This window comes from Colias eurytheme, chromosome 30 (assembly GCF_061535395.1).
Source record: "Colias eurytheme isolate Ceu_HAF_F1 chromosome 30, ilColEury1 Martin Lab GWU primary, whole genome shotgun sequence".
Taxonomy (NCBI): domain Eukaryota; kingdom Metazoa; phylum Arthropoda; class Insecta; order Lepidoptera; family Pieridae; genus Colias; species Colias eurytheme.
The window spans coordinates 4,840,720-4,865,481 of NC_143009.1; the positions used below are offsets into that span (position 1 = coordinate 4,840,720).

Genomic DNA, 24,762 nt, shown 5'->3' on the forward strand with positions numbered 1-24,762 from the left:
GATTTCAATTGATGGTAGTAATCCTTTTTAGAATCTGTCTTAGATTTCCGATATTTAGATAAAGTGGCATCGCGTAACTTCAGCATGGTTTTTATAGTGTCAGTAATCCAGGGATGTGAGGGCTCTTTGAAAACGATTGTCCTAATGGGTGCATGTAAATCAAACAGCGCAATAATGCACTTTGAGAAAGCCTCAACCATTGCATTTACTGAGTCCAGATGCATGAAATTATTCCAATCTATTTTACTCAGGTCTTTATTTAAACTTTCTCGACAAATACATTTAAGAGGACGGAATTTAGTTACATAAGGTTTTAATCTATTTCTTTTTATGTTGAACTCACACATAACGACAGAATGACCAAGACTAGATCTGTATGGTTCGACTGTAACGTTCCTAGCCTGCAAATCCGTGCAAACTAAATCGATTAGAGTTTGACTGCCTTCAGTAAAGTGGGTAGGAGCAGAAACAAGCTGTGAAAGGCTCAAGGAAGAAAGAAATTCATTTATTTTTAAAGATTTAGAATCATTACAATTTATCATATTTACATTGAAATCCCCCAACAATACACAATGATCAACTTTATCAAGTGCACTTATTGTGTCAGTCAAAGTATCCAGAAACAAATCCAGATTAAGCCACGGCGGACGATAGGCTGTTCCCACCGCAATATGTTTACCGTTGACCACTAACCTCAGCCACATTTGTTCAACCGATTCACAGTTTGGATTAATTGGGATGGTTATCGTTTTAACCTTTAAACTTATTAAATAATTATTATTTAACTTATTAAAAAAATATGAATAAACTTATCAATTAAAACCCATCAATGTAACAAAAAAAAGACGGGTTGCACTGGGGGAGTGCCGGCAGAAGTGAAAATTTGATTATTAACGTTCAGCATGTTTGATATTTTGGAATGGTATCCGTCTTACGCATGGAATATAAGGGCTTAAAAAAAAAAAACATCCGTCTTACGCTTTTTCGATCAGGCCACGTGTCCTGACGCGAGTTTAAGATTTTATACCCAACGCCGCTAAAGAAGTTTTCACTTCAATATTTTGAGACGATTGACTCGTGTTACAAATAGTGTAGCGATGGCCTCTCTAGTACGTAGTACATAGTAACTCAATGCCTCTAACAATTAACATACCAGCCTAGGTTTTCCGTTATATGTATTTATAAACTAGCTGTGCCCCGTGGTTTTCTCCGCAGTGCTCCGCTCCTGTTGGTCTTAGCGTGATGATATAATAGCCTGTAGTCTTCCTCGATAAATGGACTATCTAACACCGAAAGAATTTTTCAAATCGGACCAGTTCCTGAGATTTAAGTATTATATTTATAAACTAGCGGTCCGCCCCGGCTTCGCCCGTGGTACATATTTCGCAATAAAAGGTAGCCTTTGTTCTTTCTCAGGGTCTAAAGATTATCTGTGCCAAATTTCATCAAAATCGGTCCAGTAGTTTATGTGTGAAAACCATACATACATACATACAAACCTTTCCTCTTTATAATATTAGTATAGATAACACGATACGAGTTATTTGTGTGTCACCCAAATGATTGTCGATGATGATATCGTTTATTATAAAAATAAAGTCGAACTGAAAGCCTACTTTTTGAGGTCGGTTGAATCCAGTTTGGTACAGTCATTCGGACGCTATGCGGGTACATTTCGACGATTTATTTTCAATTTTTATCTTTAAAAAGCCTTTACCCTCCGCGACACAAATATGTAAGGTAATAAAAGTGAAACAAAATGAATGACGAAACTCTGTAACAATAACATACTTAACTTTTATGTAATGGTGGGTCGTCAACCTTTACATGTGAATTTTTATTGTTTTTAGGGTTCCGTAGTCAAAGCGTAAAACGGGATCCTATTACCATAATACCGAGACTTCGTTGTCCTTCTGTAGGCTATCTATCAAATGGCCGTTCCCAATATCGTATCTATCTTCGGTTTGACCCTACTAAAGATAGAAAATGCTACTTATCTATCTTTTGTTTTGGCGTCCCAATAAGCTTACTAGCGATAAGCTAACCTATCGTCTGGAGGACTAACTGCTTACTAGAGGTATATATTTTTCTCTTTGAATTTGTCTATTTGAGCGTCCCAATAACGTTTTGACAGCTGTCAGCCAGTAATGGCCGTTCCCAATATCAAACTCAAACATTTATTTATTCAATTAGACTTCTTCTAGAAGCACTTTTGAATATCGTATCTATCTTACGATAGATAGAACCTTACTAGCTATCGGAGATAGCTGTCTATCTTTATCCGTAGTTTGAATATTGGGAACGGCCATAAAAGACCGTGACAGTCGAGAATTAATAAATTGGAGAGAAGAAATATTTCGTTCAAAACTTACCGGCATTGAAAAGTTTAAAGTTTATTGAAAAAGTTTTAAAATAATACAGTTAAAATTTGGGGAAATTAAAGCCTGTGTTAGTTCAAAACTGTGATTATTCACATTTCACTGTGACATTAAGTACTATGTATTAAATTAATTAAACGGCGCTGTTTAATAAGTCTTACATTATTTGTTTTAACGACCAAACTTGAAAATACTTTCACCAGCACATAATATGTATTTCACCATATCTTTTTCTTATTTGTATACATAAACATAAGCACAGAATATAGATCACATTTAATTAATCCTTCCTATCCTATCCTACTTCCTACTAATATTATAAATGCGAAAGTTTGTGAGGATGTGTATGTGTGTGTTTGTTACTCTTTCACGCAAATACTACTGAACCGATTACAATGAAATTTAGCACACGTATAGAAGGTAACTTGGATTAACACATAGGATAGGTTTTATCCCGGAAATCCCTCGGGAACGGGAGATATGCGGGTTTTTCTTTGAAAACGCGGGCGTAAAAATATATATTACATAGGTACCTCGTATCATAAAAAATATACATACCTAGTTTCTATTTAGTCTACTTCTTATCGATTCCTCAGAGGCGAAAGAATTGTGTGCGTTACCCAGGCAAAATGTTTTGCTTTAGAGAGATGAGACTTAAACAAATAATTAGTGTATCATGAGGAGCAATTTGTTTACTAATAGCAAAATTTGTTTGAATTGTAGTTTTTAAGTTATTTAAGAAAAACAAATTTTGCTGGAGTAACGTTTGAAACGTTACCCAGGCAAAATCGTCTTTCAAAAATTAGTTTCAGCACGGAACCAAATACATGAATAGATAGCTTTTGTTGAGTAGTAAATGTTTATAAATAGCAAAATTTGTGTGTGGTATAGTTCTTTAGTTATTTAAGATTTTGCTGCGGTAACGTTTTGGGATTTCCCAGATCTCGAAAACGGCTCAACGCAGAAGTTTGAAAAAAATACCAATAAAAGACCTTAATTTGTTTAAATTTGTTTAATCATTAGTTTTTGATTTGGTTGACGTAAACCAATGTAATTAAATGGTTTCAAAAATCAGAAGAAGCGGGTTTACATGTAAACCAATACACTTATAACCAAATAAACAGCTGTAAAAAATACCCGTGGTTCGACGCTTGTTTACAGCAGACATTTTAGATTTCATACTTTACACGTTAAGAAGATAAAAACAAATTTGATTTATTTTAGACTGGTCGTACTTTAGCGATCGAATACGCAGTTCCCATAACATTAAGAAACATGGCATACTTTAAACAAATTAAAATGATTCATGAAAATTCTTTCCTGTTAATTTCAGCCTTGAATTACGGCTCTAATGAAAGTTATCTCAAAAACAAGAATATGTCAGCAATTCTCTAATAAGCCGACCAAATTGAAAAGGTCACGTAAAAGCGACTGCACCGTACGTACGGGTAATCTTCGCAAATTAGCAGCTTGGTAACCGATGTTTTGTACAGTTAAGCAGAAAAACGTTAGAAAAAGTTAAATAGTGCTAGCGATGATTTAACAACATTCATAAAAGTATTATCTAATACGAGAAAAACTTGCAAAAGATTATATGAACTTCGTGACAAACTATTGATTGACCTTTTTGATAAAAAAAATTTGTGCGTGTACTAGTGTACACACGTATGAAGTGAATCTTCTTTATACTTAACCTTATTTTTCAAAAAAAAAATTACTATATGCAACTTGACAGAAATACGTCGAATCACGCGTGGTAGGGATAAGAACAAGATGGCGCGTAACGGAAAAATGTCACGCGTAACGAAAAAATGTTACACTACATTTTTTTCCAACCCCGATAAGGAAGTTTCACTTCAACAAAGTCACAGCAAAATATTATCAGTTGTGAATGTAATATAACAATGATTTTAGAACAGATATTCATGAGCAACATATACTTTTCTGCCACCAGACAGAGGTGTTGCTCAAATGACACATGCTCAAATGCATTACAACCAAAGAAAATTGATTGTAAATATATATCTTTAAATATAAATATTATAACACAAAAGGGTATTGACTTCTTGGAAGAATCTGCCACATCGTGTATTAATAATGATAATGTTTCACTGTGTCCTGTATGCGAGACAGGAAATGTATATTTTACATATGAATTAAAACCATTACTTTTCTTCGAACTACATGACATGTCTGTTAACCTGAATGATATACCCATTAATATAGAGTTAAATGGCCAACAGTATATGATTTTGGCAGTAATTGATTTTGACCCACCATCAAGTTCCACATTGATTGGACATTACAGAGCATACTGTTACAGAACGAAAACTCAACAATATGAATGTTACGATGATCTGTACTGTAAACTACAGAAATGCAAAAACTCCATAATGCCACATTTGATTATATATTCATTAGTGTAGGTAATTAAAACGTTAGAGACTGGAAGCATAAAACACATAATTTTATACAGTCCCAATGACCACACAAATTTTATTGAATTAGGTACGAATCTGTGATTATGAGTGATATTAGTAGTTATTAATGATAAAAACTGTACTGTTTCCTATATTTTTAAATAGGTACATAAGTGTAAAAGTTGTTTATTTTTTATATAATTGTTGGAAGATTTTTATTATATTGTTGTTTTCTCATTTAAAAGTTTTGTGATTATATACATTTTTTATAGAATATGCTCGAAACCGCAACATAAGGGCAAGAAATATAGGCAAGCCGATAATACATATTTTGTAAAAAAAAACATTAAATGTGCTTTGCACATTACACACACAACGCCGACTCAATTCCAACTCAAGTCACACTGTGGTATTGAAATATGAGCTTTATGTCGTGTTACTTAGAGTGGATATTTCAACATTAAGTTAAAAGAAGGTTACGACGCTTTGACAATGATTGGTTCACGGGTTATCCACCTGTGGCAGTCACATGTAATGTTAAAATATTCACTCTAAGTAACACGTAACAAAACTCAAAAATGTTGATGCTAAGGCAAAGCAATACATATAATTTGTATGAGACTGATTTTTTAAATAAAAATAATGAATCTTAACCATTTTATTATTTTAACTAACCTGACCAGAAAACTTTTGTATTCAACTGTACTAACAAAACATCTATATTATCCTGTTCATTTCAGATGGTTGCGCTTATGTATGGTGCGGTCGCTTTTATGTGACCTTTTCAATTTGGTCGGCTCATTAGAGAATTGCTGACATAATCTTGTTTTTGAGATAACTTTCATTAGAGCCGTAATTCAAAGCTGCAATTAACAGGAAGGAATTTTCAGGAATCATTTTAATTTGTTTAAAGTATGCCATGTTTCTTAATGTTATGGGAACTGCGTATTTGATCGCTAAAGTACGACCAGTCTAAAATAAATCAAATTTGTTTTTATCTTCTTAATGTGTAAAGTATGAAATCTAATATTTCTGATGTAAACAAGCGTCGAACCACGGGTATTTTTTACAGCTGTTTATTTGGTTATAAGTGTATTGGTTTACTTGCAAACCCGTTTCTTCTGATTTTTGAAACCATTTAATTACATTGGTTTACGTCAACCAAATCAAAAACTAATGATTAAACAAATTTAAACAAATTGAGGTCTTTTATTGGTATTTTTTTCAAACTTCTGCGTTGAGCCGTTTTCGAGATCTGGGAAATCCCAAAACGTTACCGCAGCAAAATCTTAAATAACTAAAGAACTATACCACACACAAATTTTGCTATTTATAAACATTTACTACGCAACAAAAGCTATCTATTCATGTATTTGGTTCCGTGCTGAAACTAATTTTTGAAAGACGATTTTGCCTGGGTAACGTTTCAAACGTTACTCCAGCAAAATTTGTTTTTCTTAAATAACTTAAAAACTACAATTCAAACAAATTTTGCTATTAGTAAACAAATTGCTCCTCATGATACACTAATTATTTGTTTAAGTCTCATCTCTCTAAAGCAAAACATTTTGCCTGGGTAACGCACACGAAAGAATTTCTTTTTTCAAAACTTGTTTGTGAAAATTACTAGAAACGCGAATATTTAAAATTATTATTTAAGTAACATCTATATTTTATTGCAATTTTAATCATAGATAAGTTAAAGTAATAAACAAATTACGCACGCTAGTAATACTAGAAACGGCTTTCGTAATAAAATAGCCGTGAAAACCTCAGCTTGCGGTAGGCCGTAGGCGCGTGAGATTATAAAATATGAAAATGCGCGGTAAATTTCCACAGCTGACAGCCGAGCTACAGGTAATATTACCGCGTGAATCGTGATGGGTTAGTGACCTCGCCGCTTGCAGTGCGAGTGTTCGATATTTGAATTTTATTATTCTTTTAACGGCCAGGATTATTAAAAAAGTTTTAGGGAAGGTTTTATATAAATAAAAATATTGACGTCGAAATAATTATTACGTATTTTGCGTAGGTATTTATTGTATGTTTGCTCTTTGTACACAATTTTTTTGAGGAAAAACCGTTGTGTGTACTGTGTAGTGTTTTTTACGGATTAATATTGGCAATTTTTATTATAAATATTATTTTTATATTTAAATAAATCCAAGAATAACTGACCTTAAAATATATAATATTTTTAACATCCCACGTGTTTAAAAAAATAATACAGTTGTTTTTAATGAATGATTCATTATTTAAATCGTTAAGTGTCGACGACGCGTTTAAAAACAAAAATAATAACTAGATTTCTGTATCTATAATTAATATCTCATTTTAATACTGGTCTTGATTACTGTAATATTAGTTTGCATTGTTTTAGAGATCCGTAAATTACTTAAACGTGATACGGAAGTCGCAATAATAACGGTTCCGTACACTCACCGGTCACTGATTCTAGGTTAAGCAACGTTAGAGCCCTGTCAGAACATGGATGGGTGTCCAGGTGGCTTAAGTCTTAACGTTTTTGAAGTGAAACTTCTTTATCGGGGTTGGAAAAAAAAATGTAGCGTAACATTTTTTCGTTACGCGTGACATTTTCCCGTTACGCGTGACATTTTTGCGTTACGCGCCATCTTGTTTTTATCCCTACCACGCGTGATTGACGTATTTCTGTAAAGTTGCTTAAATAGTAAATTTTTTTTTTCTTAAATAAGGTCATAAAGAAGTTTCACTTCTTACGTGTGTACACTGCACACTGTACACTAGTACACGCACACATTTTTATTTATTTATTAAAGTGAAACTTTTATTACATCGTCTCAAACTGTTTGGTCTGTGTAGCGCATGTCGCGTGTATCGCGGCTGCCGAGTAGGTAATAGGTATACCTACTCGGCAGCCGACCGTCACGCGACATGCGCTACACAAAGCAGTGTTCGGAACCGTTCGAACAGTTTCACTTTTACCGTGGTTTCATAAAACCACACAACATTTTTTATTTATTTATTATAGGATTAAACTTCCATATTTTGTTATTAAAGTCCTATTATCTAAACGATTTTAATTTAGTAAAATAAATAAAACCGGCCAAGTGCGAGTCGGACTCGTGCACCAAGGGCTAACATATTTTTTATTATTTTGTAACTATAAAATATATGTTTTAGTAATTTAAAAAAAAGTTTTCTGGAGAACATGTAAGTTTCAAATTAACAAACTAAGCAAAATATGCCATCAGCGTCACAAGAAAACAAAATGACATTTTTTATGGATGCCCGGGTGTCGTAAAAAAGTAATTACCTTTGATGAGATGCAAGATTAAGAAAAAAAACGAAGTAAGTATCTACTCATTAGCATGCTGAATATATTATATTCATTTTTCAGATAATCACCTCAAACTATACTTTTTATGAAGTAGAACAAAATATTATGTTGTAAATAAAATAAGTATTGAAATCATAGCTTTTAATCCTAGGAATTAGAATAAAGCTTGGTTAAGAGTTTAAATTTTTAAAGCTTACAAAATGTCATCTGAATTTATCGTGTTGCCAGATAAATGAAAGTAATCTAATTTTGGGGAAATTGAAAAATCTACGTTTTTTGAACGCTAAAGGTGAATGGTACTAATGGTAATGGTGGAATAAAATATGTATTGTCTAATTGATCACTAGCAGCTCGCCCCAGTTCCGCCTCAATACATATTAGAAAAAGATTATATTGTTAAAAAAACGAAAAACTCGTTTTAAAAAGATAAAGACATGAAATGATAGTGTCGTGATGAAGTTTGAATTAAATCTGTCATTTTAAAGTGAGTCATAATTGAGTCTTAAAGGAGTCAATTACAAACAAACGTATAATGTACCTTTCGTGAAATGGTGAAATAATCCTTCTATAGAAATTCAGAGATTTGCAAACTGCAAAATAATTATCCATGACAAACAGCATTAAATGACTGCCACTGTGTGATTATACAGTGATTATGAATAATTTTATTAGACACTATTGTGTATGTAATTACCACCTAAATGACTTGCAATGTGTGACGCAAATCACATGTACACTACCTTGAGAAAATATACAAATTATTACTTTTTCATGTTATTTGGTTAATGGTATTAGCTTTAAGGTCGCCTTGTAGTATTGTCCTGTTTATTTTGTGTATGTGTTTGTTTCGAGAAAATCTTATAATTTACCTACTCTGAAGAGTAACACATTTATTTCAAGTATTCAAGATATTATGGTACTAGAGTTGTTCTGTGAACATTGTTAATTTCGATCTTTTAGCCAAGATAAATAAATACCTATATGTTTTCTTTCCATCAACATTTATTATTATGTACATATATGTTACAGGTCAAAAAAAGTCGCCCCATTTTACAAAAGTTCGGTAAATCTTGGGATATACTGGTAAAACCTGATTTTTGCAAATAAACGTAACATATATAAATAAATATAACAGTAGAGATTTATAAACCGCGAACGGGTCTTTTTATATCCATAATCTGTTGGTAATAATATGTTTTACAGTTTACTATCTATACTAATATTATAAAGAGGGGTTTGTATGTTTGTATGTATGGTTTTCACGCATAAACTACTACCGATTTTGATGAAATTTGGCACAGACAATCTTTAGACCCTGAAAAAGAACATAGGCTACCTTTTATTGCGAAATATGTACTACGGGCGAAGCCGGGGCGGACCGCTTGTTATAGATAAATATAAATCTGTTTAGATTATAAACATTGATTGAAATAAATTAACTAATCCAGTTTTATTCGACCACTTCGTCAAGTTTTAAGCATATTTTACAGCTCTAATGGGTTTAGATTATCTTGTAAAATTGAAATTATGCCTAAAATGCCTATTTTTGTCGTTGATTAACGTCGCTAAACGAATTCATATTTGTTTTACGCTTGTAAATAATGCTGAGTTAAATGAAACATCATTTATTTAAGAATTTGTAACTCTGCCAAGTTAAATAAACAAATTGGAAACTTCAATTCCAATACGGTCTAATATATCGTGCGATTTCATCGTTCGCTCAAAAGTTCAATTGCTTTAGTTTAGTTTTAATTTTTAGCTCACTGCTCAATAGATTCTAATGAAGTTCTTTTAATTAAGCATGTGCCACCCAGATACAATTTTTAATCTAAGTGCTAGACGTCGAGCTATTGTCTATCGATTCGAAGAAGATCAGTGTCTGTCACATTTACGCCCATCATCTTTAATAGCCCATTAAATAGGATAATAGCGTTTGAACATAATTGACTACTCGTCAAAATGTCATGTGAGGTTACGAGTTACGAACAGACAATCTAAGAATACATGGTATGTAATACCATAGTATAAAGAGAACAAGTAAGTTATCTTCGACCAAAGGTACATCGCGCCGTTTGTATGTACGCGGAACGTTTGGTCACGCAGCACGCTCCCCGTTCATGTGCGTACGAAAGCTTGACGCACACACACAACGCCGCTCGGTTGACGGTTCCTACTTCCTTCTCATGGACCGTTCTCTTTAGGGACGCGCAATTGCTGTGAGCGGTCGATGTTTGTTTCTATTATGTATTATTTAAAACATCAACGTGATAAGTGACAACCCAGCGCCATGCAAGTTTAGGTACCGTGCGTTCCTAAACGGCCGTAGAGGGCCTACTTGTTCTCTTTATACTATGGTAATACGTAAAGTGTAAACGTTGGCAAATACGAATGCCCATTAAACAACGTTATACCATGATAGTTTATATGTAAACAATGGGTTGACGCAAAAGAAACGAGTACTGTAAATAATCATGTTATTTTCCTCGTTGTAGCGAGCTGTGCTTTAGAGTTAAATTGTCATTTTTATAACATCCTTCACCTTTGTTTATAGCATAGATACTCTATTTAATTAAAATTATTTTCGTGACTTTTGTGAACACAGATTTGGACCGACATCTTTTTCCTCACTTTTAGTTGCATAATTTTCCCCAGCTATTTTAATTTTTAATATTATTGCAGTAAATAGAAATTTATTCAGTACAGGGATAACATGATATCATAAAACAGTATTAATTCCAGTTTGCGAAAGTGATTGTGCTACATGACCTATAGAGCCTAGTCATTTTTCCACAATCGAAATAATACTGAGTTAAGGTATCATGGGAATGTCTTATACACGCCTTCCATTATCTTAATAATTTATTGAAAATTTGCTTGTATTTATGCTAGAGGTCCGCCCCGGCTTCGCCCGTGGTACATATTTCGCAATAAAAGGTAGCCTATGTCCTTTCTCGGGTATCAAAATATCTCCATACCACATTTCATGCAAATTGGTTCCGTAGTTTAGGCGTGATTGAGTAACAGACAGGCAGACAGAGTTACTTTCGCATTTATAATATTAGTCTGGATGTATACTAACTTTAACTACTTAACTGGTTAAATTACCGCACATCAATATAGTATATTATTACCTATATTGTATTGTATGCGGGTAATTTGAAAGAAATAATACATACTTGATGATAAATGCTAAGTCATCTTATTCTATGACTAAGTGCCGTAGAATTTAAAGTAACGGTACAAAATAAATAATAAATAAATAAATAAATAAATAAATATTATAGGACATTATTACACAAATCGACCTAGTCCCACATTAAGCTCAATTAAGGCTTGTGTTGTGGGTACTAGGCGACGATAAATATAATATTTAATAAATACATATATAGATAATAACACCCAGACCCAAGAACAAATAATTGAGTTCATCACACAAATATTTGCCCTGACCGGGGATCGAACCCGGGACCGTCGGCTCAGTAGGCAGTTACTTTACCACTGCGCCAACCGCGTCGTCCAAAAATGATTAATATATGTACTTAATTACTCATAGGTTAAATAGAACATTAGAAAAATTGGTTTTTATTTTCAATTTTTATATTTTTTCAATATTTACAATACTTTTTAATCATTTATTACCTATATTTTATTGTTAAGCCACATAAATACGTATGAAATTGCGTGAAGGAATTGATTTTCATTTACATTATAAGTTCGAAAATATTTCTAAGAGTATTGGAATTAACCACTCATTTATTATGTAACAATTATTTATATTTATATTTAATTACAGACAACAACAAATTCATTTGTACTACTTTCATCCAGAAATTGTTATCCTATCCTATCACACATATAACTGAAATTCTTACTTCACACAAATCTATACTAATATTAAGCTGAAGAGTTTGTTTGTTTGTTTGAACGCGCTAATCTCGGGAACTACTGGTCCGATTTGAAAAATTATTTCGGTGTTAGATAGCTTATTTATCGTGGAAGGTTATAGGCTATATATCATCACGCTACGACCAACAGGAGTGGAGCCACGGGGGTGAAACCGCGCGGAGCAGCTAGTATAATATAATGTGCTGTATTTAAATATTTTTTTTTACTCCTACCGGCCTATTCGTTTCAAACCACTCGTTATAAATAAAAAGAATGATCTCAGATGGCTGTGTTTTTTCAAGTTCTCACTGCTAATTTCATAATAACATGACACTTAAAAATCTTACGTAGTATTTTAACCGATAAACAATGTTTTTTATTATTTGCTTTTAAAAACGAGACAGTTAGATATTAAATTCATTTAGATCTTAATCGAAATTCGACTACTTTAATATTTGTAAAGACTAAAGAGCAGAAAGTTTAAAGAATGAATGTGATCAAATTTTGTTTTGTAAACTGGCAACACGTCAACGTTTCATGTGTCAAACTTCGAGTTCGAACTTCGAAACTTTGTGTTCAAAATTTTGTTTGACTTCCCTGTGGCGGCGTTTTAATTATTTTTAAAAATATTGAATACTATAAAATATTTGTTTCATTTCAGTGTATGTGAAAAACAACCATCGAAATGACGGAAGAATCACAAGTTCGCGCGTTTTACGCCGGTAAAAACTTTTTTATAACCGGGGGCACAGGCTTCGTTGGATTATGCCTGATAGAAAAAATATTGAGATGCATACCGGAATCGGGAAAATTATATTTATTAATGCGACCAAAGAAAGGAAAAGACATTTCGGAGAGGCTAAACGAATTCCCTGATCATTCGGTGAGTACAAATTTAACTTAAATAAAGTTTAAACAATTAAGTTTGAAAATGGAAAACTAAATACAATATTATGTATTTTAATTTTTATTAATTAATAATTACGCTTTAACACGAGCATAATTTGCTTGCACATAGCATAACAAGCAGATTAGGAATTAAATCATTGTTAAAAATAAACATTTCCTAATTAAGCTTTAAAGTTTTTATAGAATACAATTAAAACATTTTTTCCTGCAGTAAATTAAAATATTTTTTCCTGCATTAAATTAAACCATTTCTTCATTTCTTAATATTAATTTTTAAAGAATTTAATTTGAATATTATAACTATTAAAATATTATAAAAACTAGTTTCTACTAGGAACAGAAGTAAATGTGTTAACAGCTATTTTAAAGTCAATTATTTTGTTCATAAGTGAAGTCTGATCAATTTTTAGGGATTTAGGTGATCAGCCTTCTGTTTTTTTTCTTCGTCTCCACCGGGAATTGAACCCATGACCCCTCGGTTCTACACTCACACGTTAACCACTGTACCATGAGGCGGTTGGTATTTTTTGTTACTTACTATTTGGTTGGTGTTATAATTACTAGCTTTTCACCTGCAGTATCTCCCCTATAGTCAAAGGAAAACCTGGATAGTTCCGATTCTTGTGGGATTTTCGCGATAAAAAATATCCTATCTGTTAATTTAAGTTAGGTACTCTATGTGTGAGCCAAATTTCATGATAATCGGTTCAGCAGTTTTTGCGATTAGGAATAACAAACAAACACACACACTCTCCCATTTATATCATTAGTAGGATTACTATGGATTATATTTTATTAAAGAATCCTTGGTTAATAAAGTTTCGAGAAGTGACTAGTATCTGTAATTATTATACTTAGAATATTACAAAGCTGAAGAGTTTGTTTGTGTGAACACGCTAATCTCAGGAACTACTGGTCCGATTTGAAAATTCTTTCGGTGTTAGATAGCTCATTTATCGAGGAATGCCATAGGCTACGACCAACAGGAGTGGAGCCACGGGGGTGAAACCGCGCGGAGCAGCTAGTAATATTATAAAGTTGAAGAGTTTGTTTGAATGCGCTAATCTCAGGAACTACTGGTCCAATTAGAACAATTCTTTAAGTGTTAGACAGCCCATTTATCGAGGAAGGCTATAGGCTATATATCATCACGTTTACACCAACAGGAGCGGAGCAATGCGGGTAAAACCGCGAAGCTGAGCTATTATTATTCTAAAAACAAATTAATCACTATAAAAAATATATTCTTCATTATATATTCTACAAATGTACTCAAGTCAAGTAAAAGATAAATCGTTAGGACACTGTAATTCTGTATACCGAGGTAATGGCTGTAACAACCTTGTTAATTATTACCGCAACTTGTAAACATGTAGGTACTTATTGTATTTACGCGAATATACTAGTTTTTCGTGTGGTTTTGTCTTGCGTCTATCTTATCTATACTATTATAAAGATGAAGTTTGTTTGTTTATTTGAACGTGCTAATCTCGGAAACTACTGAGTACTGAGTACTGGTCTGATTTGTAAAATTCTTTCGGTGTTAGATAGTCCATTTATCGAGGAAGGCTATATAATCACGTTAAGACTAAAAGGAGCGCAGCCACGCGGGTAAAACCTTGGGGCACAGCTAGTATGTGCTATTTGCAGATGTTTAGTTTTGGAAACTAAAATGTATAAAAAACATCCAGTTTGTTATCATAAATATTAGATACATTATTTACTGTATAATGAAGTAAGTTTTATTAATCAGAGATTAATTCATCCATACTAATATTATAAATGCGAAAGTAACTCTGTCTGTCTGTCTGTTACTCAATCACGCCTTAACTACTGAACCAATTTGCATGAATTTTGGAATAGAGATATTTTGATACCCGAGAAAGGACATAGGATAGGTTTTATCCCGGAAATCCTACGGGAACGGGTTTTCTTTTAAACGCGGGCGAAGCCGCGGGCGGAAAGCTAGTATATTATAAATTATAATCATCATTTATTAAAGTATCACTATTTTATAAACTTTTTATCTGATTTCAAAGGATTAAAGATTTTGTAAGGAATTACTTATAATTAATAAAAATTAATGATTTTATTTCATGTGGTAATAAATCTTAATTCTTGTATTTCTTTATAATTTTAATGCAATAAATACCTATATTATTACCAAATAATTGCATGTCATGTAGCTTTATAATACATGCGTTTATAATGTTTAAAACTATCCTATAAATTTTGATGAGGTTTTTTGAATAGATAGGTCCTTGAGGAAGAATTTAGTTTATAATTTATATTGTTTTGTACAAAGCGGGCGATGCCGCGCGCGGAAAGCTAGTTAGAAATAAAAAAACAATGTTTATTTAACACAACAAACAAATAAAAATACATATTTGTATATTATTTGTACATTTAAAGTAAAACAGAGAAGCACAATATATGTAATTAGGAAAAAATGGTAAAAAATTAAAAATAATAATTATTCAATTAAGAATTTTAAAGTTTCTAAAATTATAATAATCCGTGTTATATAATTACGCAGCGTTGATTTTCCCTATTTTTTATATTATTTTAAATTTTAAATTTTAATACAATATAATTTTTTTTAAATTTCAGGTATTCGAAAAACTACTGCAAACAGAATCAAAAGACATATTTTCCAAACTAATACCAATATCAGGGGACGTAGGATCCGAAGACCTAGGGCTTCGCCCCGAAGACAGGCAATTACTTATAGAAAATGTCAACGTGGTTATACATTCAGCGGCTACATTGGATTTTGAAGAGAATTTAAAACCAACGGTGAAAATTAATGTTTTGGGAACGAGAAGGGTCATGCAATTGTGTCAAGAAATGAAGGATTTAAAGGTTTGTTTAGGAAAAGCAATAATTATTAACATTAACAATACAAAAAAAAAAATACAAATACAAACATCTTTTTTGTTACTAAAACATACATTCTTTATTGTTACAACAACATACAGACACATACACATATTATAAAACCAAAAAAGATTCAACTTAAAAATAACTACTATAGATTTATTTTCATAAAGTTCACTGACTTGTCAACAATTAATGCTTTTTTAAAAGAGCATAAATAATTTTACCTTAAATTTTCATTCACGTTTATGACATTTCATATCAATTTATTTATTGTTTTTGTTTACACTACATTCAATTTGATACCGTCAAATATAGGTACAAACATATTCATGAAATTTTTAATGTAATTTTTGCCTTGTCATAACTCAATTTGATTTGATTTGCCATAAATTGATTTCATTTGATTTAGCATAGTTTGATTTGAATTCATTTGCCATTTGATTTGATTACCAAAAACTTTGCCATACTTAAAATTCAAATTTGATTTGCCTTATACTTGATTTGATTTGAATTCCAGGCAATGGTACATGTATCATCAGCATACGTGAACTCATATTTACTGGAAGCAGAGGAGAAAGTATACGAAACGCCGGGGGACGTTGATAGTGTTATAAATTTGGTTAACCGTCTCTCGGACAAGGCTTTGGACGATATGGAGAAAACGTGAGATTATTTTATTTATTTACTAAAACCTAATAAATTATAATATACTTACTAAAACCTTTTGAATCACTCTATCTATTGAAAAAAACCGCATCAAAAGCGTAGTTTTAAAGATTTAAGCATACATGAAAGCTAATGCATTTTATATACTCACTTCAAAAATTGCTGTTTCATCTATACTAATATTATAAAACTGAAGAGTTTGTTTGAACGCGCTAATCTCAGGAACTACTGGTCCAATTTGAAAAATTCTTTCACTGTTAGATAGCTCATTTATCGAGGAAGACTATAGGCTATATATCATCACGCTAAGACCAACAGGAGCGGAGCAACGCGGGTAAAACCGCGGGGCGCAGCTAGTAAAAATATAATTTTAAATAGTTTTTCTTTGTTAACCTAGGGTCTATTTATTCCATATACAATTTATATCAATATACTTTGTTTACTTGTGTGTGAAATAAAGTAGTTGTATATTATTTTTATTTTATTTTTTGACATGACAACGTCTTATAATTCGATAGAGCAGGTTGCACGCACGAAAAAACATGACTCATGCGGCGTTACCTCGCTCTGAGGCGTTCCGTAAGGCTTGAAGTGCGAGCGAGAGCGCGGAACGAGCGACAAAGAAGCACAATCGGACGTTGTCACGTTCAACTATCGTCAGTAAACCGACTTTACAGACAACAAATTTTTTTTCAGAATACTCCGAGGCCATCCGAATACATATACATTTACAAAACATCTTGCCGAGCACGAAGTTAAAAAATGTTCCAATATGTTCCCCTGCACTATAGTTAGACCTTCTATGAGTAAGTTTTTTTATATGAATTACTAGCTTACCGCCCGCGGCTTCGCCCGCTTTGTCTAAAACCTAATAAATTATACACTAAAACCTTCCTCTTGAATCACTCGTTCTATTTAAAAAACCCGCATCAAAATCCGTTGCATAGTTTTAAAGATTTATGCATACATAGGGACAGAGAAAGCGACTTTGTTTTATACTATGTAGTGATTTAAAAAACTAGCGGTCCGCCCCGGCTTCGCCCGTGGTACATATTTACGTTTTCTCTACATAAGAACCATCCTCGTACTTCAAGGAATATAAAAAAAAAATATCGAAATCGGTCCACCCGTTTATGCGTGATGCCGTGAACAAGGAAAACGGGTTTCATTTTTACATAAATAGACTAATAATTAAAAATTTCTTATTTACAAAGCATTTGAATGCTATTAAATTGAAGAAAAGAGCGTGTGTGCTGAGCACACGTGTCAGAAGTGAAACTTCTTTAGCAAGAATCAAAGATACCAAAATCGTCGCCTTACTCCATGACGTGATTATATTGCCATGACGTGCCCTTGAAATTTTACTCTCAACGCGCCTAAAGAAGTTTCACTTCAACAATAATAATAATTTCTTATAAGTATATGTATAGACATCGATTTTGTATATTTTTTTTAAGTAAAAGATGTATTTAGACCAATTTTGGTCTTGAAAACAAATAATTCATATAAATATTTGTTTATTTATATATTATATTTATTTTTTCAGTCGTAGCAGCTTGGAAAGAACCAATGATTGGATGGACTTGTTCCAAAGTCGGACCTCAAGGGTTTTTAATGGGTGCTGCTAAAGGTAAGAAAAAACCTTTATATCAAATCAAATTGATTGATTCTCAAATCAAATCAAATTGATTGATAGCTTGCTCAAGCAGACAGAAAAAATTGTAAATATTACTTTTTCTTATATACATGCATTTAGTAAAAAATGTTTATTTTAATACATATTACAAACAGTCTGAAATAGACACTTCAATTTTATTATTGGTATGTTTTAATTAAGAAGAGGCTCCCTAAATTTTATGTGAATTTGCATTAATATTCTGAAACAGTCACACATACAATCAAAATGGAACTTTAGTTTATGATTTATTGGGTCTTTTTCTTTCCATGTACAAGACGGTTACGTAATTGTAACATTTGATTACGATTTTTTTGTTCTAAAATTATGCCTTTTTTAAGGATTATTACATTTTTGTATAAAATCTTAAACTCGCGTCAGGACACGTGGCCTGATCGAAAAAGCGTAAGACGGATACCATTCCAAAATATCAAACATGCTCAACGTTAATAATCAAGTTTTCACTTCTGCCGGCACTCCCCCAGTGCAACCCGTCTTTTTTTTAAATTTACTTGGACTTTATGTCTAAAATAAATGTTAACAGTAAGAATTTACTATCCAATCCCAAGATATTTTTTCTCTAGATCAATTATTACTTTAGTTATAAACGAAATAAGAATTGAGACTTACTTTTCGAGCTCAAACGCGATCAAAGAGCGCACGCGATATTCAACTTTATTACAACTGTGTTATCGGTCTCTCAGTGACCTTTGGCCACATTGTAAGCTCGATTAAATTTAAAAAATAAATCATGTTAAAAATCCGTTATGTTTTGAATATTTTTGGAGTGATTATACTATATATCTTTAGGCACGTTGAGAGTAAAATGTCATGGCGATACCGTCAAGTCATGGAAGGCGACGATTTTGGTTTCCTAGCCAAAGAAGTTTCACTTCTGACACGTGTGCTCGGCACACACGTTCTTTTTTACTTATCTTTAAATCTTGCCAAAGAAGTTTCACTACTGACACACGTGCTCTTTTTTCTTTATCTTAATATACAGGGTGGAAGGTTAAGATGGGGCATGAAGGGCAGGTACCTTAACCGTTGTAGCTACATGAAAACGTTCTTAGGAGACTATCCTTAAATTCTTGAGAAATTTTAATCTGCATTCACAGATTTTTGAAAAAATGTACGGTCAGCAAGGAAATCGGCACTTTTCAAAAAAAAATTTTTTGATGCCAATCGATCCAGTTTCTCATGGGGATCAAAACACTCTAAAAGACCAACTGAGGTATGAGTACTAGAAAAGTCAGAAATCGCGAAAAACTATTTCCACACATTCACTAAGAAAATAAGTGATTCAACAAAAGATGCGCTAATAGAAAACTCAATAAAATCATTATCTCTACTAAATTTGCCCCGTAACCATCTACAAAATGCAACTCTGCGTGCATAGTCCCCAGATTGCAATGCTTGGACTAATCGCCCATGGCCGTAGCATTTGTAGCCGTATTTCTTCCATGTTTTTAAAACTATCCAGTGCGAACAACCAACTTCGACGGCAACTTGTTTTGAAGAAATTTCGGGATATGCTTCCACAATTAGTGCTAAAATTGCTATCACCGTATTCTCATTCAATACGCGTGAACGACGCGGACGTGTCAAGCTTTTCTTAAATGAGCCACTTTCTGCTAGATTTTTTACAAGATTCGCAATTACCTTTCGCGTCGGTACACGTCACATTGGGTATTTATTCCTGTACCATTCCAATGCAACTGTTGGGTTTTTATTATTTAAAAAGTAAGCCTCTAACAGATCTAAAAGTTCTAAATTATTTAAGGACATTTTTAGTGAAGACAGAGTGACTTCTGGTAACTTTTGTTTTCTATGTGTTATTGTTTAGGTACATAAGCCATAAAAATGTGACGTGTTCGTTCGATATTCAAATTTACATAATTTTTCATCTCGTGCACGAGCTGCCGGCCACCGCCCGCTCACGCCCCGCGTCGCTGGCATACTATGTTGCTGTGCCTTTGTCTTTTTACTTGTTCATGAATGAAAATAGTTTTTCGCTATTTCTGACTTTTCTAGTACTCATACCTCAGTTGGTCTTTTAGAGTGTTTTGATCCCCATGAGAAAATGGATGGATTGGCATCAAAAAAAATTTTTTTGAAAACTGCCGATTTCCTTGCCGACCGTACATTTTTTCAAAAATCTGTGAATGTAGATTAAAATTTCTCAAGAATTTAAGGATAGTCTCCTAAGAACGTTTTCATGTAGGTACAACGGTTAAGGTACCTGCCCTTCATGCCCCATCTTAACCTTCCACCCTGTATATATAAATCTCGTGTCACAATGTTTGTCTACAATGGACTCCTTAACCACTTAACCGATTATAATAAAATTCGCACACCATGTGCAGTTTGATCCAACTTGAGAGATAGGATAGTTTAAACATGTAGGTACCACGGGCGAAGCCGGGGCGGACCGCTAGTTTATTTATATTTATCTATCTTTTACAGGTGTGGTCCGTAGATTGCCACTTGCTAAGGAAAATATAGCGGATTATATTCCCGTGGATGTTGTTGTTAATCAGCTTTTAGTGGCCGGTTGGCATGCTGCTAAACAGAAGTAAGTTTATTTATTTATACTAATATTATAAAGTTTGTTTGTTTGTTTGAACACGCTAATCTCAGGAACTACTGGTCCGATTTGAAAAATTCAGTGTTAGATATCGAGGAAGACTTATCCATACTATGATATTATAAATGCGAAAGTAACTCTGTCTGTCTGTCTGTTACTCAATCACGCCTTAACTACTGAACCAATTTGCATGAAATTTGGTATGGAGATATTTTGATACCCGAGAAAGGACATAGGCTACCTTTTATTGCGAAATATGTACCACGGGCGAAGCCGGGGCGGACCACTAGTATGCTAAGCCTAGGCTATAGGCTTAGCGTAAACCCAAAAAAGGCATTCAAATTGACAATCTCCTTTTAAAGTTTAAAGAGTAACGCTCCTGTTGGTCTTAGCGTGATGATATATATCCTATAAGTCTTCCTCGATAAATGGACTATCTAACACCGAAATAATTTTTCAAATCGGACCAGTAGTTCCTGAGATTAGCGCGTTCAAACAAACAAAAAAAAACTCTTCAGCTTTATAATTTTATTATAGATTATCGGCCTTACTAATAAAAAGTTAAACAATGGATAAATTTCAACCATTTTCTACCATAGCTGTGTCCTGCTCTTGCTCACATGAAACGTCAATCATAAAAACAAGACAGGTTATTGCAATAACTAATCCATTGAATAGCAAATGTGTAACATTTTGACGACGCGGTTGGCGCAGTGGTAAAGTAACTGCCTACTGAGCCGACAGTCCCGGGTTCGATCCCCGGTCAGGGCAAATATTTGTGTGATGAACTCAATTATTTGTTCTTGGGTCTGGGTGTTTATCTATATATGTATTTATTAAATATTATATTTATCGTCGCCTAGTACCCACAACACAAGCCTTAATTGAGCTTACTGACGTCACGGATGTCAAACTGTGCGCAATAGTCTACTGTTGTATTTAAAATAAAAATAGTGTAAACGGCTTAAAAGTTTTAATCTCAATGTTATGTTGAAGTGCTTTTTTTAAATTTTCATATATTATGTTGGCAAAGTTGAGTGTCCAGTGGAAATACTAAAAAACATTAAAGTATAATTGTGTAACGGATCAACTGAATTAAAACTACCCCTCAACTAATTAATGTGGTACGTGTTTGAAAGAATCAAGTTAATATATAGCCCAAATTAATGCATCTGTAGTAAGGAAGGTCTGTAATCTTGATTTTCTGGAACCATAGCATTAATTATATTTGCGTATGAAAAAAGTAGATAAATAAACACTGATCAGCTGGTTATAATCAAGGCTAGCTCCATCTGTTGGTACTGACCGGCTTCAAGACTATCGACATCTATCGATATTGTGCAGAACTACTTAAAAATAATTGATTATGCCTAAGTGTGGTGGATGCGGTAAATTCTTATCGCCGGCAGATGCCGCTAAATGTGATAAATGTAAAGGCGTCTATCACCGTGCCTGTGTGGGCTTATCTATTACGGGAATAACACCGACGTTATGGCAGTGTCCCGAATGTAAAAAAAATATTGCACGTGATAATTCAGCCGACACCCCGGTGAGGCGACACGATCATGTGCAGAACACCTCTCCCCCGCCCAATAGCACAGCCGGTCGGGATGTTTCAGTGAACTTTTGTCTGGAACTAAAAAAAATCAAAGAGGAGATATTGCGCGAAGTTCGTTGTGAATTTAAGACGCTGCATGATGAGTTGGCGGAATTTAGGTCCAGCATGTTAGAGTACGGCTGTCGTATCGGTGCCCTGGAGGAACGCATGACCGTCCTAGAAAATATGCATATGCAGACGTCTCCCGAAAGCGCATCCCAGAGTTTTAATAATATTATTAATCAATTAAAAAGCGACATTAACGACAGAGATCAGGAACTATTGGCGAATGACATTGAGATTTCTAACTTGCCCGAGACCAGTGGAGAAAACCCAATACACACGACTATCTTAATTGCTTCAAAAATCGGAATCCAAATTGAACCGCACGATATCGTGTGCGCTGAGCGTATCGGAGCGCGGCCGGCAGAGGGCGCGGCGGCCGCGGCGCCCCGTCCGCGGCGGCTAGTCGTGCGGCTCGCGCGCCGCCAGCTGCGTGACGATCTGCTGAGGAGTGCACGCGTGCGCCGCGGCGCCACTACTGCCGACTTGGATATGACGGGCCCGCCCAGGCGCTTCTATATTAACGAACGTCAATTACATATACCTACGTGAAGCAGATCGCCGACGTTGCAGTTTCAGCGTATTGTGGATGTGACGACGGCTGACCTCAATTGGGCAACTCATGTTATTTTAAGTTAATTAATTTTTCATTCTATATTCGATCGTCGAATGTATTAGAATAATTTTAGATATAATATTTCATTGTAATTTTTATTTAATTAAAGTATTAGAAAGTTTTTTGGTTTTTTTTCCAATCTGTGGCTGTCGCATACTTATTTGGCGCAGTCGGTAGGATATCCGCAAGTAGTATTCAAGACTAATTATCTTACATCGATATAACTATACGTCGAGAAGCTACTTTGGGGGCTTTCAAGCACCGGCATCGGATATCACGAATCTACAGTTCTGCAACAGCCCAGGGGAATCCAAACTTCGATTCACGGAGAGAAACCAGAAAATGCAGTATATGTAAGTACACTTGAATTATTCTCGTGTTGCTTCCTTTATTCCTAAGTGTATCCTTTAGCACAAAATTTATCACCCTAGAGCCTTTAGGTCGCGGGACCCTGAATCGCGTCAGGCCCGCCAACGTGTAGTAGATAACAATAGAGATACAGATTTAGATAATAGTTTATTTTTAGATAATTTATTCAATTTAGAAATGGCACATCCTAGAGACCCGGACACAATTTTTAAAGCCCTTCGCTTAGTTCCCGATTTTGATGGAAATCCCAACATTTTACCTCGGTTTATAAGAATATGCGATCAAGTAGTTGTGCAATATTTGAGCACCGAACCGGGTAGCGAGTTTTCTAATTTGTGCTTGCTGAATGGTATCCTTAACAAAATAACTGGGACCGCAGCATGTACAATTAATTCTAATGGCATACCGGATAGTTGGTTAGGTATTCGAAGTGCTCTGATTAATAACTTTTCGGATCAACGCGATGAAACCGCCTTGTACAATGACCTCTCCTTAACGACGCAAGGTAGTAGAACACCTCAAGAATTTTATGAGCATTGTCAAACTTTGTTCAGCACTATCATGACCTATGTGACGTTGCATGAAAGTATTGCCACTACCATCGAAGCGAAACGCGATTTATATAAGAAAGTGACGATGCAAGCGTTTGTACGAGGACTTAAAGAACCTCTAGGTTCCCGTATACGCTGCATGCGCCCTCCTACTATCGAAAAGGCGCTCGAATACGTCCAGGAGGAACTTAATGTAATGTACCTCCAATCGCGAAATGACACTACTAAAAACCAACCAACTCCTAAGATTAACCTCGCACAACCCTCGTTATCTTTCACACCCCCGCGTCTACAGAATCACCAATCACCAGTCAACTTGCAGGCCCCTATGGCACCACGCCCGTTTAGGCCTCCTACACACCCATTTAACCAAAATCGTATGCCCACTAACACGCAAAGAATGTTCGCTGCACCTCCACCTAACTATAATCCTCGGAGTAATGTATTTAGATTACAACCACGCCATAATTCACCACAGACACAAGGCCCTCAGCCTATGAGTGGGGTACAACGATTCACTCCTAAAGAATTGCCTCCGACTAATAGGATGATCGCGGGTCATGATTGGAGTAAATTTGGTAATCCACCACCATCCAATTATTTTAAATCCCGTGAACTTAACTTGAACGACTCCGCGGCTTATAATGACTTTTACTACGGTTACGGTGGTTATTATCAAGAACCTGACTATACGCAGTATTATGACTACTCTGATAATGGACTTACTCATGAACCCACCTATGACATGACGTATTACGATACTACTGTGAACAACCCACCACATGACGACTATCAAACGCATTTAGGACCTAGTCAAACCGAACAGGATTTTCAGGAGGATTCGAAT

General features: G+C 34.2%; 2 protein-coding genes across 2 annotated transcripts in view; both read left to right on the forward strand.

Annotated features, from left to right (window-relative positions):
* Window positions 1–24,762, forward strand: part of LOC149895823 (putative fatty acyl-CoA reductase CG8306) — a 52,487-nt gene that overhangs the window by 8,554 nt on the left and 19,171 nt on the right. Inside the window, exons 2-7 of the mRNA XM_090118683.1 lie at window positions 12,664–12,885; window positions 15,522–15,773; window positions 16,309–16,454; window positions 17,154–17,263; window positions 18,004–18,087; window positions 20,599–20,707. Coding sequence (XP_089974809.1) covers window positions 12,688–12,885; window positions 15,522–15,773; window positions 16,309–16,454; window positions 17,154–17,263; window positions 18,004–18,087; window positions 20,599–20,707 — 899 coding nt within the window. The 5' untranslated portion in view covers window positions 12,664–12,687. The remainder of the gene's footprint in view (window positions 1–12,663; window positions 12,886–15,521; window positions 15,774–16,308; window positions 16,455–17,153; window positions 17,264–18,003; window positions 18,088–20,598; window positions 20,708–24,762) is intronic.
* Window positions 21,991–22,931, forward strand: LOC149895824 (uncharacterized). The gene has a single exon (XM_090118445.1). The coding sequence runs from the start codon at window positions 22,086–22,088 to the stop codon at window positions 22,929–22,931; it is 846 nt and encodes a 281-aa protein (XP_089974571.1). The 5' UTR covers window positions 21,991–22,085.